General features: G+C 40.4%; 1 protein-coding gene across 1 annotated transcript; it reads right to left on the reverse strand.

Moving 5' to 3' along the window:
- Nucleotides 1–9,168: 9,168 nt before the first annotated feature.
- ankef1a (ankyrin repeat and EF-hand domain containing 1a) lies at nt 9,169–19,842 on the reverse strand. Its single transcript, XM_072695989.1, has 10 exons — nt 19,785–19,842; nt 18,846–19,204; nt 17,901–18,100; nt 16,967–17,116; nt 16,661–16,784; nt 15,039–15,870; nt 14,144–14,370; nt 13,527–13,693; nt 11,525–11,641; nt 9,169–9,911 (listed from the first exon to the last, which is right to left on the reverse strand). The coding sequence occupies exons 2-10, from the start codon at nt 19,195–19,197 to the stop codon at nt 9,756–9,758; spliced, it is 2,325 nt and encodes a 774-aa protein (XP_072552090.1). The 5' UTR covers nt 19,198–19,204; nt 19,785–19,842; the 3' UTR covers nt 9,169–9,755.
- Nucleotides 19,843–20,069: the final 227 nt, after the last annotated feature.

Raw genomic sequence — 20,069 nt, forward strand, 5'->3', positions numbered from 1 at the left:
ATGTATGTTATATAGTATAGTATATAAGTATAAACACATGCACACGGATATGTAATATTAATGGATTTGAACGATGCTATAGATCAGTTTTTTGCCAACTTTGCCAAAGTAAATGTCATTTCCAATCCAATCCAATCCCTTAACTTCTCCAGAAATATTCGTTTGGTCCATGTTTATGACCATTTCATGATAAAGCTACAAGGTGTAGCTAGCAAACTCTAGAAGTGAATAGTCCTCCAAATATTTCCTGTAAATACATGTCCATATGCTTCTCTCAACTCACTCATTATCGTGGCTGTGTGGACTTGGCGACGTGGTTTAGGCCACAGAATGACAAAAATGTGCAGCTGAACGTTGGGGGCAGCCATTTTAAACATTCACTAAATGGTAGATCCCAGCTTTCTTTTCACATGCTCATAGACGTATGACCAATGAAGTACATTTGTGATTTTCCTTGTTTCTATTTATAAATATATATTTTTGTAACTGTTAATAAACAGTTAATTATGAATTAATAAATAAATACATAAACAATTGCAAGCATACTTTATGGTGTCCATTTTGTCCATTGTCCATTTTTTTTTATTGTTCACAGTAAGTAGTATGGTGCCCTAAACCACATTGACAAGGCTGTTACCTTAATTAATATCTGGACGTGGTTATGGCATATATTCTTGGAAAAGATTTTAGTGACTATTGACTAAAGTTGTTAAAAAAAACCTGGACTAAAGAATTGCACTGAACTAAAGAAGTCTCAGTATTGCCTGATTGACCTCATTTGGGGTAATTTGTACAAACAGAAGAAATATGTCATTATTTATACAGCATTTTTCTGATTTCCAAAATTATGATCTAATGTATGTAAACATACAATAATTATCTGTAACTGAACATGCAGAAATAATATAAAGGTTTATTTCAATAAAGATTTTTCCTGAATTATCATGATTGAACACAGAAATTACATTGCTGTAATGTATTGTTCTTTTACTGAATTCTTATCTTCAATATTCAGTTTTTTGTTTGGCAATCATTCCTGCTAGTCATTTGTCATTTTATACTAGTTTTTTACAGTGTAAATAAAACCACAGTCTTGACTAAAGTACCCTTGAAAACTCAGGGGGCTGGAGTCCAGGACAGTTCACTGATTTCTAATTCTGTTCTAACAGACATACTCAACCTGGGAATTAACAGGTGATTTGAATCAGGTGTGCTCAAGGAGGAAAATCTGGCCCTCTGGGACTGGAATTGCTCCAGCGCTGTAACAATCTGATCCTTAAAGGCAGAAGCTTTATGGGTCCAGGCCCAGACTTTTGAAAGCATATAATTGCATGACAGTGACTCATAGTCCTGCCATGGCAGGCCTACTGTGCAACCACTGTATATTTGCCCTCTACATGACCAACATTTTGCACCAAGATGACATTCGTATGTGCTCAGCGAGACACCCTTTGCTTCATTCTGCCTGAGGGCTCATGTAAAAGGTTATGAGACGAATGCTTGATTACGTGCTTATCATGAGTCAAGACTTCATCAGTCAGCAGAGGTTGAATGGCTTTGTCAGAGCGGAGCATGGGGATAGATGGGCCCTGTTGCTCTTTGCCTACCCACTCACTCGGTCCAAATGCCAAACTAGCTTTGCACTAATTTGCTGTAACCCCATTCATCCTGCCATTTATTGTTAGTTCTCGGACGCTGTCCTCCAGCTGCACTTACATAATGGTTTCTGAGATGTTCATTCCATTAAAGCAGCTTCCTTAGCCAGAGCAGGATTCACTGCATCTGCTGCACTGTTATATATTGTTGTGTTTTGTTTTTGTTTTTGGGTTCCAAAGAGAGGAAGACTAAAATGCATGAGGAAAGCAGGAGATAGGGGGAGGCGATGATGCAAAGCGAGAGTGCCAAATGCAGAAGCTGTGCAACACTAGTCACAGAAAGATGGCCAGCAGCAGGGGACTTGAACGGCGGCCATCTGCCTCTCATCGACTGAAACTCCATGCTCGGAATGGCCCTCAAGAGCAAGGGGCTGGAGAGCAGGCTCACGCCCAAACCGCTAGCATGACTTCATTAGCTAGCAGGGGTCAGAGCCGCAGGATAGTCATTCCAAGCACTGTAAAATGTTCTGGACCAAGATGTGTTTACAGAACACAGGGATCATGAGGGTGTTGCTGGTAGTGAACTTAGTGGATTCAGATTAATACATGGATACCATGAATAAAATATAGATGAATTATTGAATTACTGCTAAAAATACATTAAATTATGTTTTTTCATTTATTTTATACACATATATCAGTCTTTTTATTGCACATATATGTTTTACTGCGTTCACCATGCAGTACTGCATGGTAGCATATCACTAGCAGCTAAAATGAAATAACAATAAAGAGTCTCTGAGTACTAATAGAAAAAGTGTAGTCATTTACAAATATGAATGTGAAACACCAAGGCAAAAAAACACTATTAAGCAATATGGGTTGTGAATGCATGCAAGTGGACACTTGTACCTGTGTGTAGAACTAATAATACAGCTCTTTTAAATGCTTGACTCTTGGAGGGCCGATGCATAAACAGTGAGTACATTTGCATGTTCTTGAAAATATGGATACCAGGCTCATCCGTTTTGAGCAGCATCACATGCACAAATGAATAATATGAATATCATCTGCTCCGATGCACAAGTAAAACTGTACAAACCATTAATACAAACCATAGTAACTTAATCATCATCAATATTTAACCAATATCATGATCAGTAGTAACAGATCATTTTTTGTATTTACATCAGACAGATGATTAGACCTGACCAAAATCTTGTATTTATTGTAGGTGTTTCATCAAATTTGTTTTTATCACATTTATTGTACAGCTTTTATCACATTTGTTTTATCACATGTATAGTACATGTTTTAGCACATTTATTGTACAGCTTTTATCACATTTGTTTTATCACATGTATAGTACATGTTTTAGCACATTTATTGTACAGCTTTTATCACATTTGTTTTATCACATTTATTGCACAGGTTTTATTACACTTGTTTTATAACATTTATTGCACAGGTTTTATCACATTTATTGGACATGTTTATTACATTTGTTTGATCAGATTTATTACACATGTATGATCACATTTTATCACATTTATTGTAGGTATTATATCACATGTATTGTAGGTGTTTTATCACATTTTTGGACATTTGATCACATTTCTTCTATCACATTTACTGTAGGTGTTTTATCACATTTATTGTACAGCTTTTATCACATTTTGGACATGTTTGATCACATTTATTTGATCACATGTATTGTAGGTGTTATATTACATTTGTTTTATTACATTTATTGGATGTTTTATCACATTTGTTTTACCCCATTTAATATAGGTGTTTTATCACACTTGTTTTATCACATTTACTGTAGGTGTTTTATCACATTTGCTGTAGGTGTTTTATCACATTTACTGTAGGTGTTTTATCACATTTACTGTAGGTGTTTTGTCACATTTATTGTAGGTGTTTTATCACATTTGTTTTTATCACAGTTATTGTACACATATCACATTTGTTCATCCCATATCGGTGCATCCCTAAATAATTTAAAAGCAGCCAGTATATTAACAAGATTAGCATTCCACACATTTTGGAATAACGCCACCACACCATATTGTGGGATAATGTGTGACAGTTGCTAAATAGTCTGGTATAATGCTGTGAACATTTACTTCAGTACAGTTCAAATATATTATTTGAACCAGACAAGCTCTTTGGCTTGTCAGCCTAGGCTGAAATACAGCCTCCACACCACAGGGTTAGTTGGAAGGTGATTAAAATAATGTCTGTGGTCACTGTTACGGTACCAAAACAGTCTTTAGGTTGAACCTGGAAAAATATCTCTCAACTTATGGTGAAAATCGATGTAAACACAATATGAAATGATGGCCAAAAGCATATTCTGTTTGTCCCTGTTTAACTACTTAAATATGCTCCATGATACATTTCACCCCATGCCGATTCATTCCCCACTTTCCCCTACATTTAGTGTTGCTGGATTTGCGGTAGCTCAGACAGATCCCAGTTCAGCCAGGCTGAGATAAGGAGCCTGGTTTTCTCTGGCCTAGCTGTTCTCCTATAGCTGGCAGTGAGACAGAGCTGCTTCAGACGCTGAAAAAGCACAGCTGAGAGAGAGAGGGGAAGGGCATGGGGGAGGGAGAGAGAGAAAGAGAGAGATGGGTCCAGCCTGGTCTGAGCACTCCGTCTCCTGCGAGTCCCCGGAGGGGAGCAACAATGCTGAGTAAGCTTGGTGTAGGTGTGTGTGTTTATGTATGTGTGTACAGCTGAGGCACTGCAGTGCTGTGAGGAAAGACTTTCATCAGAAAACAGTGCGGACAGGCACATCTTTTCAACAGGGCCAAAACACAAGCATCATAGCACAACAGGACTTGGCGAGGCCTTAAATAAGAAGATTTATACAGCCTTGACAAAGAATCCATAATGTACTAAAGCAACCGAAGCACACACCTTTACACACACACACACACACACACACACACACACACACACACACAGAGAAAGCAAACACATCATTTTCAGCGCTGCCCACAGCCCTTGTTTACACTGAAGCAGCCCTGCATTGATTTCATTAAAATTTCACCCCTCCTCTACTCTTCCTCTAGCTCTGCATCCCTGACTCACCCTGTGCTGCTCTCTACGTCTCATTAGACCCATCCACAGGGCTGAGTGTCACCAATGGGCTCGCTTCGACACTACCGCTCTCATTCATCCCGGCCTACTCCTTTTCTTTCCCTCAGCCTCTCTGACGCACTCACCCGCACGCGCTCCCCTCAACCGCTGTGTCTCTCGCCCTCTCCCTCTGCCTCTCTTTGTGTTCTATGCTCATCCAACACTTCTCTTCCTGCATCTCTTCATTACAAATACACTCAAAACACCCTCACTGATGCTACGACCCCCCCCCCCCCACACACACACACACACATATAATTGTACTCAGCTCCCATTTCTGACAGTAAACGTGGCTCATGTAATTGCCATGTTGGCTGTCGTACACTAAATATCATACATCCACTCGGCTGAACACCAGCAGAGCAAACACCTGAGAATCAGGAGCTCGGATGGGGGCTGATTTGTGGCCGCTGGTTTCATCCATTTGTTTGATTATGTAACTATACCCAGCGGACCTTGAAGTCACTGCAATCTAACAATCTAATTCAGTGGCAGAGCCTCGCATCAGCAGACCGGGGGGCATTTAATCGGATTCTAGCTGCGCGGCTCGACAACGCCATTATCTCTGTTCCTCAGATGGCACTGTTGACATTTCTAACATACCTTATCCTTTGTTATTTGACACTGTTTGAATGTGACATTAGACGGCCTCTCAGTAAATTAGTTGTCTCCAAGAAGCTAGTTTGCTCATGCCTGGGGACCATTATTGATTTTTGGACCTCTGGTCTAAAGATTGTTCTGGGGGTGGGGGGCAGGGGGGTATGGTTTGTTGGGAGCGCCATTAATCTACAAGGCCTACAGCAAATGGTGCGCGACATAAAATGGTGAATGTGGAGCATAATGTTTGGCTTGCCTAACGTTTAGAGTTCACTTGTGTGCAGCCTCACGAGGCATTCAGACAGCAGCTCTAAACAATCCCTGTTGTGCTGGCTGCCATTTTGCTATACTATGTGCTAGCTGTAAGACAAGAACCCCAGAGGAGCCTGGCCGGCTCTCCTAAACGAGCCATTATTTTGGCGTCAACCTGCGCCCCCTGCTGGCCGGCCGCAGGAACAGCGGGCTCCTAGAGTGCTGCAGAATGGCGCATTTACCACACGTGGACGTGACAAAGTAAAAAAAAATAATAATAATAAAAAATACAGGCCGAAAAGCTCTCCGTGTACTGGAACTACTGCTTTCGCTGACGGTACACTGTGTGAAAATGATATTTGTATTAGTTTAAGGCTCCACTGATGCTGCTTTGGGACAGTGGTGAGGTTCTCAGGGTGGATTTCTTGGCTGAGGAAAGAAAGCCACTCAGTTTCTCATGTTGAGAGTTCCAGGAAGGCTCAATAAAGCTTTCACGGCTGCTTGTGTTCTCAGGTAAACAGGACAAAGGAGGAGGTGTGTGTACAGCTCTCTTCAAAAAAAAAAAAAAAAAAAAAAAAAAGCACTAAGCAGACAGGACACACTACGTGCCAAAACACACACACACGTAGCATCTCTCATATCTTCACCATATGCCTTAATCTTCCCCTGAAGACTTAAGAAGTGTGTGAAACATTCATAATCTTTACTACAGTAACATTTAGCCTGATGTCTTCTCTGTAGTCTCTGATCTGTAGAATCACCAAGTAACTCCAGGCCTACACTAGACTTTCCTCCAGACCCTTGCAAAGAGCCACATACACACCAATCAGCCATAACAGTCACTGATATTGGACAAGTGAAAAATACTGATTGGTCATCTTCATCTACAGTGACACCTGGTAAGGGGTGGATATATTAAATATGGACAGGCATAGGAACCTGACACATTTGACAAGGGTCAAATTGTGATGCCTAGAAGACTGGGTCAGAACATCTCCAATGCAGTGGTTAAGATCTACCAAAAGTGGTCCAAGAAGGGACAAGTGGTGAACCGGCGACAGAGCTTATTGATGTGATCTATGAAGGCCTCATCCCACAACTTACAGGACTTAAAGGGTCTGCTGCTAACATCTTGGTGCCAGGTACCACAGGAAGCCATCACAGGTCTTTTGGAGTCCATGTCTCGACGGGTCAGATCTGTTGTGGAGGCACAAGGAGGGACACAGACTCAATATTAGGTGCTAATGTTGTCACAAGTGAAAGGGTGGGGAAAAAACAGTGCAGGCGTCTTATTCAATTGCATTTGTAAAGAAAAACGAAATATGAATGTTGGTACCAGCAAGCTAACACTGCTGCATGCCAGCAACCTCAACCAAATACCTTCCAAACAAACCAGCAAGCTTTGGCGGGTTAGTAAACTTAAAATCTAAGCTTTATGACACCTTAAAGCTTATTATTCTGTAACTACTGCGCCTACACTGTTACACGTATGCGTTTCTTTAGGACCTTTTGGAGGTTCTTCTATTTGAGAAAAGGTGAAAAATCAAAAGGTTCCGTGAAGGTTCCTCAAAACACCTTCTACTTTTAACAATGTACAATGCAAATGTGATGACTTATTTTTAATTAATAAAAGTGTAATAAATGTTTGGACCCACCGGGCAGTCCTGGGATTTTTAATGGGTTCCTTTTCTTTTTTTTTTCCCCAAGACAACAAATATCCCTTTCAGGTTTGTTTATTCAACAGGGCATGATAGCAGCAATTTCCAAAAATACCATTCCTCTCCGTCATACGTTAATCCAGCTTAGACCCTGGCTGTGACCAAAACTGATCCGTTTTTATATTTGAGGGCACTAAGTTTCTCTAATTCTCTAAAACCAGTCAGGTAAGAAGACCAGACAAATATTAATCTGTTAAATCAAAGCCTCAAATGATTGCAAATCTGAGTTTAATAAATAAATAAATAAATAGTAATAATACTAAATACAGTCAGAGATCATAAGAAAGAAGATAAAGGAGATGGCTGAAGGAGCAAGTCTAATCAGGTACCAGTCTAGTATGTGTATTTACAGAAGCTTGAAAGAGCATTGCTTGAAAACTGCACAAAAACTGCAACACTGCTCTTTGATACCGTGTTGTAATCAACAGACTGTAAAGAAAGCAAATAAGCTGCTGAATGATTCTTCTCTTGTCCTGCACTCATCTTTCAAATGGCTTGCATCAAGTTGACGTCTTCAATGCCACCCGTGCAGAATGATATACTGGTAACAGTGGCTCCTGTCCAGGGGTGCATATGTTAGGCAGCAAGTGAACAGTCTGTTCTTGAATGTGATGTGTTAAAAGCAGGAAGCATCAGGAGCTGAGCCACTTTGACAGGAGCCAAACTGTGATGGCTAGGTGACTGGGTCAGAACCTCCCCAAAGCATCAGGCAGCTCTTGTGGAGTGTTCCCAGTATGCAGTGGTCAGTACCTACGATAAGTGCTCCAAGGAAAGGACAACTGGAGAACTGGCGTCTGGGTCAAGGCTCACTAATGCAAATGGTGAGAGAAGGCTTTCTCGCCTGGTCCGATCCCACAGAAGAGCTACGGTAGCACAAAAGAAAGGTGTCAGAACACACAGTACACCACAGCTTGTGGCGACTGGAGCCAAGAAGCTGCAGACTGGTCAGAGTGCCCACGCCGACACTGCTAAAAGCATTTACTAAGGAAGTCATATTCTCTTATCTGGGGAAAAGATGGCACCAGATTGCACCATGGGAAGAAGACAAGCTTGTGAAGGCGGTGGTGGAGGCCTCTTTCAGCAGGACAATGCAGCCTGCCACACTGCACAAATTGTTTAAGGATGGTTTGAGAAACATGACAGAGAGTTCAAGGTGTTCACCTCCAGTTTTCCCAGATCTGAATCTGTAAGAATTGCAAAACAAGATGAACACTGTTTTGTGGCACAAAGAGGACCTACACAATATTAGACAGGTGGTTTCAATACTATGGTTAATTAGTGTATGTCTACCATTTAAACTGTACCTTTGTTATGACATGAAAATGGATTGAAGTAACATTGTGCAGCATTTTCTACCTTATAATAACTTTGTACTATGTAACTGTGGTGGATATTTATGTAAAATCCTGTAGTTTTACTGTACTGCATCAGTCCACATGCTTATATCAGTTTCAGTGATGGTTCTGTATCTCTCAGCTTGTGCACAAATGCAAGTGCAAAGTGTATCCTTTAGGGGTGACTCAAAGACTAAATTACATTTCATAACTGTAAGGGTAGCCCAGGACCAAGAACTACCAATTTTCCATAAAGCTGCTTTAAAAGAATGTGACATTTCTTCACTCATTACCTGAAATGAATCAACCTATAAAGCTTTTTTTAAAAAGAAAGACTGCACTTAGATTATGATAAATCATATACATTAAACATTTTGAAATTATTTGGAGAAAATAAAGAAAAAAGAAATAAATAAAGGAGGGGTGGAAACAAAAGGTCAAAATAATCTGTTGTATCCATTATATTGCTTTAATGATGCATGAGTATTGACAATGTTGACAATGGGAGAGAAAAACATTTTAAAACTGTAAAAAACACAACACAAAAACTGACTATTATTATATATATTACAACTGTAATTATGTATATGTACAAAGACCTGGGGCGTCAAAGTGTTTTCAACCCAATTGTGCCATGGGGTCTCACCAGACCACGATCTGTCATTGGTCACATATGGGGTTAAAACTGACTGTAGAATGTAGAGCGTACAGAAAATATGGCACTGTTAGACATTTATGAACAGTGTATTTTGCAGTGTATTCATATAAGAACAGATTGTAATTGCTATATAGAGTATTAAAAATAAATGTATTTGACGTTTCAGAAATCTCTATAGCTGCTTTCACCTAAATGAGCACCAAAAGAAAAAAGAGTATGTACTGATTTTCCTGTAATAACGGAACATGTGATGACTTCTGGAGATTTCTCTCTGGAGATGAACACCACTTGTTACCAGGATATTCGTAATCAGTTGAAAAAGTCTTTCACAGAGTATCGCAAAATTTGACTCGGATTTTCAGCCAGCAGTGTTAATGTATGGACACCATTACATGCACACTATTGTGAGCATAACTGATTCAGTATCACAGATAGAGGCCATGGGCCCTTGGCTCTATTCAAAGGTCTGTGCCAGCTCCAGTGTCTTCTTCCGAAGGTTCTTATTAAAAGGCATCTTGAAGTCATCAAAGTCCACTTCGTAGGTGAAACGCTGCCTTCTTTTCTCTTTCTTTTCCATCAGCTGTCTGGTGGTCGGTTGCTTACCCCACACCTGAAACACATACAGCGACTCTTATCTTGAAACAGCAACAGCTTACAAACATTCATTCACAGAACTGCTGTATCAGGCAATAGTATTTTAGTGCTGCTAATTGTTTCAAATTTGGTTGATGCAAAATGTTGTAACCAGGAGTGCCCTTAGGTTCAAAAGTACTTTTAGAGCTCCTATGATTTCCAAAGTGAATTTTGCTTAAGCCTGGGGTGTCAAAGTATACGACTCCTGGGGGCACACGATCCTGCAGAAATTAGTGTTTTCCGTCCTCTATTATATTATTCAATTCATTTGCAATTGCAGTTGGCTGACACTAAACACCAAACTCTACAATGCTGTGGCCCTAAAGTGAAGGCCCTGACAAGCATTTTAAATTCTTCTTTGGGTAGCAATGGATCCCATTCTTGCCCAATGTTTTTCTGATGTTTGGGTCAATAACACAGACCTTAGTTGAGGCAAGAGAGGCCTACAGCCTCAGTTCAGTTGAATGATTTTAATCTCTGCTCTTGGAGTTATTTTGGAAGGGCATTGACTCTTATGAATATTAACTTTTCCAATGAAATATGATGTCTCTGATTGTACGATTGTACTAGATCACTTGTAACGCTTGGAGTCATCCCCTCTTTAGGCTTCCATTCCAACCCAGACAGTAGTGAGCTTTGGCAGGTGAAAATATAAGCATGTGAAACAGATGGAGACTTGCACTCACGTCGGCGGGTTTTTCACATCTTTTTTTTTTTACTTCATCATGTCTATTTATGACAATGACCATGCTAAACTTGCTTGTGTGGCTTTTTTTTTTAAGCGTTCAAACATGAACTTAAGAACCTAAGCTTGAAGGTGTTACTTGCAGAAATAAACAAGTAAAATGAGCTGGTTCCAGGAATTCTGTTTTGTCTAGTTCAGCATAACACTCTCTGTTACTACACAGTGCAACAATGCGCCTGCGCTCCTTGTTTGAGGGTCTCTTAAAGTGACAGTACACATATTATATACGATCGATACACAATGGAGCGCTAGAAATGGTGTTGTAACCATTTTCACACTGATATACACTTTTCCAGGCTGATAGACATCCACAACTTCTTTTTTCTAAGATCTTCAGGAAGCTCTCTTCACTGTGGCAGGATATGCCTGCCAAGTTCACTCTGATTTAAAGGTTAAATTGAGATTGAACAGGGCTGGCCCAACTCTAACTGACTGTTAACTGGAGCACTCACACTGGTTACAGATCTCTGATCCTAATGAACTTTTTAATTCAATTGCATTTTCTGGGGAGGGGAAAGTTTTTCACCCCTAAAGATTCCATAATTAGTACATTTCACACCAAATACCAAATTTTTGAGTCTCATAATCACAGTTATGAAGTTGGTTAAATAATAGGTAGCCTAGAGGCGAGTGGGACTTTATTAATTCAGTGAAACACTGACGAAGGGAGGTGCCTACCTGCCTGACCCCTGTGACAATCTTGGGAGGTAGTGGGTGAGTTACAATATGGGTGCAGGAATTGGGAAACCGCAAATATTTAGTGCAGGATTCAGACAATGTGCAAACACCTTTTGATGGCAGTGTGTAGACACAGATGCTAACGATCTGCTAGCTAACCAACATACCGTTCTAGGATGAAAGCTAATGTCCATGTTGTTGAGGGCTCCACTGGTAATCTGAGTGTTGTGGAGGATCACGCTGTCTGTCTTCACCACCGTCTTTGCTGCTGAGCTCGCCCCCTGCTGTAAAGATGCTGAATTAAGATACTGGAAAGACATGGAGTCAAGATGGCGTCAGGCCGCACTAAAACAAGCACAAAACGCAGCATGGAGTTGAATGAGAGTGTGTGTGTGTGTGTGTGTGGGGGGGGGGTAATCTGACACTTCCATTCTCATTTGCTAACACTTTGCTTTGGCCTTTTTTTACACTGTCAGAGTAAATGCGTGGATGGCAGTAAGGCTGTGGCTACACTGGGACAGATCAATTACAACTTGTGTGTCAAGTAACAAACTACCTTGAGTAAATGTACAGTAGATAAGTGTCCTTCATAGAGTTATTAAGGAACGTTACCACAGCTGATTAAACATTAGTCTTGAGAGCTGTTAATTTGCTTAATCTGATTGAGCTGACCATGACCATGATTTTTGCACAGTCATTAAGTTTCATTCAGTTTACATTCTAACAGTGTTACAGCCAAACACTGTGGGGAATTAGATAAGGCAAATAAACCATGCAAACAAGGACATTTGCAGCTTAATTTCAGTATGTCTAAAGGATAACAAATACACAGTCTTCATCTTACCATTAATGTAGTCACTAATGTAGTCCCAAAAAACAATAAATTAATCATAACTCAGAATTCCTGATGTGGTAATTAATCACCAGCCAAAAAATCATTATCATAATAGAGCCTAAGTGGCTCCAGCTGTCAGTCATCTTAAACATCATCATATTTAGGAACCACAGATGAAAGACTGTGGTCCCATTGAAATTCCTAAGAAGTGTCTTCTACACTGTACATTACAGTAGTATACTTTACTACAGTTGACTGATTTTTAAACTGATGGTTTACAAATGGTGGTGCTGGATGGTGCTCTCTCCCCTCATCACTCTTAAGCGATGTCTGCCAGCACAGGCATCTGTTAGCTTATGTGGCTGAGCTTGGGACCCAGCGCTTTCCTCAGACAATGTCGGCTGCCTGGCAATGCCGCAATGGCGGCAGTTTGAAAACAGGCAGTGACTAGCTTTACATATAGTGGAGTGTGTTTAGTTCTTCCCATCCTAGTTCCAGGAGCATTGCTAGTACCACATTGGGAGAAAAAGGGGAAAATTTGACAAACAAACTTATTATAAAAAGAAATCTGTCAGGCCAACAGCTGCAGCTGAAATTGCTTAAATATTTTGTGAGATGTTTATCTGTGTCTGCCCCCTCTCAATTTGTTTACTGTTTTTTTCCATTTGTAGGCTAGGACTCTCTCTAACATTTGACGACACACTAGGAGACTTTTCATAATGGTGCACTGAAGCCTTTCTGATATTTGAACTTATGGTCTCATCACATGTGAAAAACAAGCAGTAAGATCTTTGTGCCAATCTGAGCTGTAAACTTCCGCTACATAGAAACAAAGTTCTACGTGAATTTACTTTCAGATGCATGCTGTCAAACTGCTTGATTGTCAAGAGGCTGTTTATTTCTTACAGATGGAAATGAACAGTAAACAAATTGAGAGGGAGGAATCCATTTGAAATGTGTTGTTAATCAAATTGAGATGCAGACCTAAACATGTTAGGAGAAAGTTTGACTAAATTAAGATGAGATCACTTAAAAAATGATGCGTAATGAGTTTGAAGTTAGCCTGACATTATTTTTTTTTTTTTTTACAGTGCAGCAAATCTTCAGGAATATTCATTTTTGAATCTGAACTAAAGAATGTATTTACTCCTTCAGTTTATAATTAATATATAATTTAAAAGAATGTAGATTTACTTATCACATAGGTAATCTATTTAGAAGTGGCTATTTAGTGAGGCACATTATTAAATAAACTTAACGGTTTACTCAGTTTACTTTTATCCTAGGATTAAAATTTGTGTCCACAAATTTGTGTCACACATGCTGTTTTATACCTTATCTTTAGAGGATGTAGCGGTGGGTGGTCTGGGTTTGCCCTGTGTTTTGGAAACTTTGTCCTTCTTGTTGTCCTTTGGCTTGGAGAGGCTGTCAGTCTTAGCCTGGATCAACTCCACAATCCTCAGGTCCGAAAAAGCACGGGCAATGTCCAAGCAATTCTGCCCTGCAATTAAAAGATTAAAAGTCTCTGACTCCAAAGGCAGTTGAGCCCAAAGTTGATCAATCTCAACGATTTAATACATCACAGTTCCAGGAGCTCGGAGTGGCTTCACCCCACTATGATGAGGAAGCACAGACTCGATAGTGGAACGGTGATATATGCTTTGTGTCTGCAATGAGTTTGCTCGTGTAGGGAGATTATAAGGCAGAGAGATTTTCTTGCTGCGTCATTGCAGTAAAGGCAGTAGAGCGAGGATGTGGTGATACAGTTTTTTAAGGTCAATAAAGTGATTGGGTTGTGATGCTGGCAAGAAGTTACTATACTATACAGAAGACTATACTAGATACTATACAGAGGTCAACATTTAAACTGACAAAGTGGCTTTAAGAATAGTGAATGTGATAGTACTTTGATGCTACAAGGACGACTGATTGTGGTGAAAGTTTTTTGTACCTGTCTTATTCTCAGCAGTAACAGTGGCCCCAGCCTTGAGGAGGTAATCCACACAACAGGGTCTACAGCTCTCGATAGCCCTCATTAAAGGCGTGGCCCCATTGAGAGCTGGTGCATCCATGGCAGCGCCGGCTTCCACCAGTAGTTCAATGATGTCAAGTTGTCCGGCATGGCATGCGTGGTGTAGTGGAGTCCAATGGAACTGATCACGTGCGTTTACATCGGCCCTGCCATTTGCTTACATTTCAGTTAATCAGTACTTACTTAATATACAAATATTACAACGGCACTATAAATATAATACACAGTTTTCTGTTTTATAATGTAGTTATACTGAAATGGGCAGATCTGCCAGGGTGGCATAGGGTGACAACAATATTTTTAAACAATAAAAGAACTTTCTACAAAAACTCGAATACTCACACATCCCCTTTAATATCTGTAGAAAATCCATCTAGTTAAAACTACATGACAAAATGTGTTTAAATTACAGTCTACTAAGTATAAAATAATTTTAAAGGCTCTGTTGGTAGATTTTAGCGGCTTGGTTACTTGTTATTATATCTTTACCTCCTAATAAAATGTATTTCAGTGATTTCTAAGTAAGTTTTCTTAAAATAAACAATCATTTTTAATCAAATGTATTGTTGAGAGCTTATTTGGAATAGGGGTGTGTATACTCGTAAGAGTGTTCTTAAACATCTTTATTTTAAATGACAAAAACATTTAAATTAAGTTATATTCTTATGTATGACAGATTAATATTTCATTTTTACATCACTTATGCTACTGGAATTAATTTCTTGTGCTCTAGAAATATTTCAATGTAAATTGTGGTGAGCTTAATAGGAATGCTTGCTCTACATAATGTAATAAATGTAAAAGTTAACCTTACCCAAGGTCAAGCAGAATTTTGGCCACTTCGTAATTCCCACTTCCACAAGCAGTCATGAGCGGTGTCTTGTAAAACCGGTCTTTCACATCCACAGGGACTTTCTGACTAAAGGCTAGTTTCAGGGATTCAATATCCCCCGTCTTAACGCAGTAGTTGATGTTTATGTAGATCTTCTCTGGTTTATCTATGTACCATGCTGAGTCATCCTCTATTGGGTGCCCTGGTGGATGGTCCCGGTCAAATCGGTTAGGGTCCGTAAGAAGGTGGTAGTTCTCAATCATAAAATGTGGTGGACCCCCATCATCACGACGGTTGATTAGCTCTTGTGGGACTGTGCAAATTGGTATGGGAAGGTTCAGCTTGGATTTCTTGGCCTTCCCTGCATTGGCAGCCCTTTTCTTTTTTCTAGGTTCATAGGAGGCCATGACAAAAATCTTGGGCAGGTATCTGAGACCTTTGAGGAACTCATTGATGTTAATCAGTCCTTCCCTCCGCTTGTCGTGAGCAAGCAGGATTCTCTGGATATGTTCATCCTCTACAGGCGCTTTGAGCTTGTGGAGAACAGAGACAAATGTCTGCCTAGAGACCACTTCTATACCAATAATTCCATCTGAAGCAGCTTCGAAGGCCTTTCGCAGCTCAGGCTCATGCTCATGTGACCAGTCATGGAGGGTCAGTGCCCATGGTTCGTTAGTGCCACCTGAGCCTTTTAAAAACTTCCCATGCAAGCGCTCAGCCCTCTTCAGCTCTTTTAATGAAGCCTTGTGACCCAAGTCTTTTGCAATTTGACGGGGCAAGAGACCCTCCAGGTTTTTCAGTTTGGGGTTGCATCCTAAAATCAAATCGAAAAGATAAAACAAGTTAACTATATGAATTTGTAGATGCAAAACTGATATAGTAAATAGACAGAAATGGTCAGCAACAGAGCTTTATTTATAGCTATATAATCTATAGCTTGAATTTTCTCTGATTATAATATATTGACCATGCAGTGTTGTCTTTGTTTCATTTGCATATTTGAGAAAGATTTAAAATCTATGTTATACATTTTTGCAAGAGCTATTAAAAAGTATGTATGTGAGTAAGTAAGTAGATGGTTAAGTTGCTGCTAGTCTGCTAGTTTAGCCTATGATATGTGCACTGTTCTTTCTCAGTTGGTTCTTTAAACGAACCATATATAAGAACTGAAGCTGAAGCTATAAAAATTTCATGGCACCTAAAAGAGAATAAAGAAGCAATAATTTGAATGACATTGCTAATGCAAATTATCCTGATATTTAATGTGATCAATTATGAGCCCAAAGCTTTTGCTTTTATAAAATTCTGACATATTTTACTTAGTCAGTGAGAAATTCAAATTAGCATGAAGATCAATAGAAGCTCTTTTGCAGGAACCTCATTGAACAACAGTTCAGCCAATGATATAAAAACTACCACAGCAGTTTGGACAACAAAGTGCTAGTATAATCCACCTTTATCCACCTCTAGATTCTTGTTTGTTTAATTTACATTCATTATCAAATGAAGTTAATACTATTAGAACATTTTTTTTAAATCACTCTGATAAGCAAACAGCATCCTCGGATAAAAAGACAGGGCTATAAATCACTCAAGCAGGTTACCTCTCTGAGCCAAAAATCTGCAGCAGTTAGCAAAGCCCCCACGGGCAGCGTAGTGCAGAGCCGTGTTTCCCTCTGCTGTCACTCCTCCCATGTCCGCTGCATATGCAGACAGCACCTGGATGATCTGGAGATAGAATAGGCTAAATGGCATAACACAAAGTACTACCTTTCACTGACTGTTACCTAGTAACATAACACAATTCTCACATTACTATTTAAAAATTCAAACTGCACAAAAAGAGAGAAACACTAAGTTTGTTGTTTGCACATGACTGCTGCAACAAAATACAGTGCTTCTATTCTTACTTCAAAGTAGCCTGCTTCTGCTGCAAAGTGAACAGCGTGGAACTTCTTGGTGTCCAGCATGTTCACGTTTGCCCCTCTTTTGAGAATGGCTCTCACCAGCCCTGCTGCCCCTGCCTTCACCGCCTCCATCAGAGCAGTGCGACCTGTCACCTAATAGAAAAATACACCAAGAGTCCATTTTCACACACCTGCTATCAAAGTGCATTTGGTACCTGCACTCCCTCCCTCAACATTCTCCAGCTGACAGAAATTGGACAGTTACATGCTGTCAGCACTTGTGTGTCAGAAAGGGGGGAAACTTAAAATAATGATCCGGTAAGATGCCTTGCTGTCACAACAAAATATCTTGATCTCAAAAAGGGCAAAATCCCTTCAGTGCTGGGCTGTACTGGCAACATTCAACATCACGCTTTTCTAAATATATCTCAGTTTGATGAAATCAGATATATGTTTTGGAAGTTAACAGAGAGCTGTTAACACAAGGCACTGCTTTTTTTAAAAACTAAAATATGTAATTTTCTATATACATAATAAAACACTGAAACTGTTTGCAAAATTGATGTTTTTTTGTAAAACTAATGATTTAGTTCTTTAATTTCAGATGTTGTATAGAAACAAAATATAAAAAAAATTAAATTAAAAACCATCAAATTATTAAATCGCATACACAATATCAGGACATGAAGTCAAGCATGTCAGGCATGTGTTCCATTTGCAGTATATATGTGGCTTAATTAGTACCAATGTATTAACAATAACCCCACGCCTTTCCCCAACCTTAACCTTATTACTCAAATATAAATGGGTTTTCCATTTGTTACACACTTTTTGTGTATAAAAATAAGAGACACAATAGACACAGACCCCTCCCTTTTGCTGCCCCTTTGCTTACTCATGGTGGGTCTGTACAGCGCACACTCCTGGGTTGCTCTACCTGATTGGTGGCATTGGGGTCAGCCCCCCTCTCCAGCAGGCTGAGGCACATGCCCTCACACTCCAGAGCGTTTTCGCAGGCCTGCATGAGGAGTGGCACACCCGCGTGCGACACGTTGTTTACGTCAGCCATGCTGTTCAGCGCCACCTGCAGGCAGCGCATGTGTCTCTTAGTGGGACAGACGGAGTAGAAGAGCACACCTGGGAAAGCAGCCAAATTCAAGATCGGATTACGGACAAGCTTTGCTGGGCCCTGCCCTGATCTGTAATTAGACAGAGCCCATCTTCCTGCACAAAGGGAGGATGCTGTGCGCTGTTAGGTCCGATCCCTGCAGATGGCATGGCAATGGTTGAAGTATGTGACAGATGAACTAATTGGAGTTTTGGAGCGACTCTACGGAATTACTGTCTCATTTGAGTGCTTGAAACCTCATCAATATCTTAGCAGTGGAACAGAGTGTGTGTTTCAATAAGTCAAATGTCAAGGGTTTTATCTTAGATCATCCGTCTACTCTACCACTTTTCCACCTATGATAGTGCTTGGCATGGAGCAGTGGAGCCTGAAGAAGCATTAAGGATAACCCTGTGGAGTTGTCCTACCTAAATCATGATTGACACAGTTGTTTATTAAAGCAGATTATGAAGGGCTATAGCGACTTATAGTGACTTGTGCTGTATAGAATTAAATATACTATACAGAAATCATGTATACCCATGTAAAGAATGCAAAATATCTTTTGGAAAAAGTTAGAAACTGGGAAGTAATGAGTATGTCTCTAATGTACTAAGTTTTACCTGTTTGATATTTGACTCTGCTAGCTGTACATATTTCGATTGGTAGGTGTTGAGAGGGGTTCCACTTTCAAGGTGTCGGGAGACACCATATACACATATACAGACACCCACACACTCTTACTCGAGACGAGAACAGAAACAGGCACTCTACCTTTCCCTTCAACGTCTGTCAACTTCATATCTGCATTGTTCTTGGCCAGGAGAGCAACTACGCCAACATGTCCAAGCTCTGCGGCCAGCATCACTGGTGTGCGTCCTCGCTTGTCCTGAACATCAGTACGGGCACCTTGACCTATGAGGAACTCCACCATATCAGCATCGTTGGCCACCGAGGCCAAATGCAGAACGCCCTTGCCCTCACGCGGCTCCGTGAGATTGATGAGATCATCCACGCCCATACTGACCAGTCTCTCTATCTGGACCTTGTTGCCCTCATTGACACACTGAAGTAGTCGGTAGATCTGCAACACTTCCAGCCGGCCCTCTGCCACCATGCTTGCCATTCGGAGCCTGGTCAGTTGATACAGGAAGCAATGCAGTAATGAAGTAGTTGAGCCTTGAGCTAACATGGGACAGTGTGAACATGAATGTCATTGGCCCAAATGGATTAAGTCTAACTAACAAGTCTAAACAGCCCTGTTGACTTAGAAAAAAATAAGAATAACTTTTTAAGGTGTTCAATATTAGCCTGAGGCACATAATCCCAGAATACCCTGCTATTTGGGAAATATGTTGCACTAATAGGAAAAGACAATCAGGAGTCTTAATAGTCTAATAAAAGGCGACTCATTTGGTAGCTATGATTAAATCATAAATAGGAGATTTAAGATCATAATAAAGTGAATTCAACAAAACAAAAGATCTTAGCTACCTAGATAGCCAGCTTTAAAAAGTTACCGACCTGTGGAAATGCTCAGGACAAAAAGCTATCCTAGCTAGCTAACGTAGCTATACAGGCTCCAACATTCACAGCATAAACACTGACAGAAGAGCCAGGAATAGCCACTTACAGACTCGGACGAGTCTTCTGAGGCACAACTTAAATTGCCCAGTTGGGTATTTTGATTATGGTCAACAGAATAACACTTACCCTATGTCCTGTCCAGCTGTGGCCAGTAGCCAGGTCAGTACCCACGTAGCCACTGGCGACTTTCTCCACCGCTGCAGTGCACTTTTTTGTGTGCGAGCTCGTCTCCATGGCAACAGAAAGCATAGCGTGCGCGCGCGCCAAGAAGTTGAGGCGTCCGCGCTAGTTAGCTAGCAAGCCCCAAGCCCCAAGCCCCAAGCCCTGGCTGCCTTCTTATTTAATCGCCGCTGCAGGGTTGAGTTACGGCTCGTTTACGAGATCACTTGACCAGGCTTGAGTCATGGGGGG

Source organism: Salminus brasiliensis, chromosome 1, assembly GCF_030463535.1.
Source record: "Salminus brasiliensis chromosome 1, fSalBra1.hap2, whole genome shotgun sequence".
Taxonomy (NCBI): Eukaryota; Metazoa; Chordata; class Actinopteri; order Characiformes; family Bryconidae; genus Salminus; species Salminus brasiliensis.

What these genes read in the sequence shown, in the direction of transcription:
- ankef1a (XM_072695989.1), bottom strand. Translation starts at nt 19,197, where the DNA reads ATGGCAAGCATGGTGGCAGAGGGCCGGCTGGAAGTGTTGCAGATCTAC. An exon ending in AAAATTCTGCTTGACCTTGG is followed by an intron (nt 14,371 to 15,038) that starts GTAAGGTTAACT and finishes AGCAAATGGCAG; the next exon opens with GGCCGATGTAAACGCACGTG. An exon ending in CTACATCCTCTAAAGATAAG is followed by an intron (nt 11,642 to 13,526) that starts GTATAAAACAGC and finishes GCATCTTTACAG; the next exon opens with CAGGGGGCGAGCTCAGCAGC.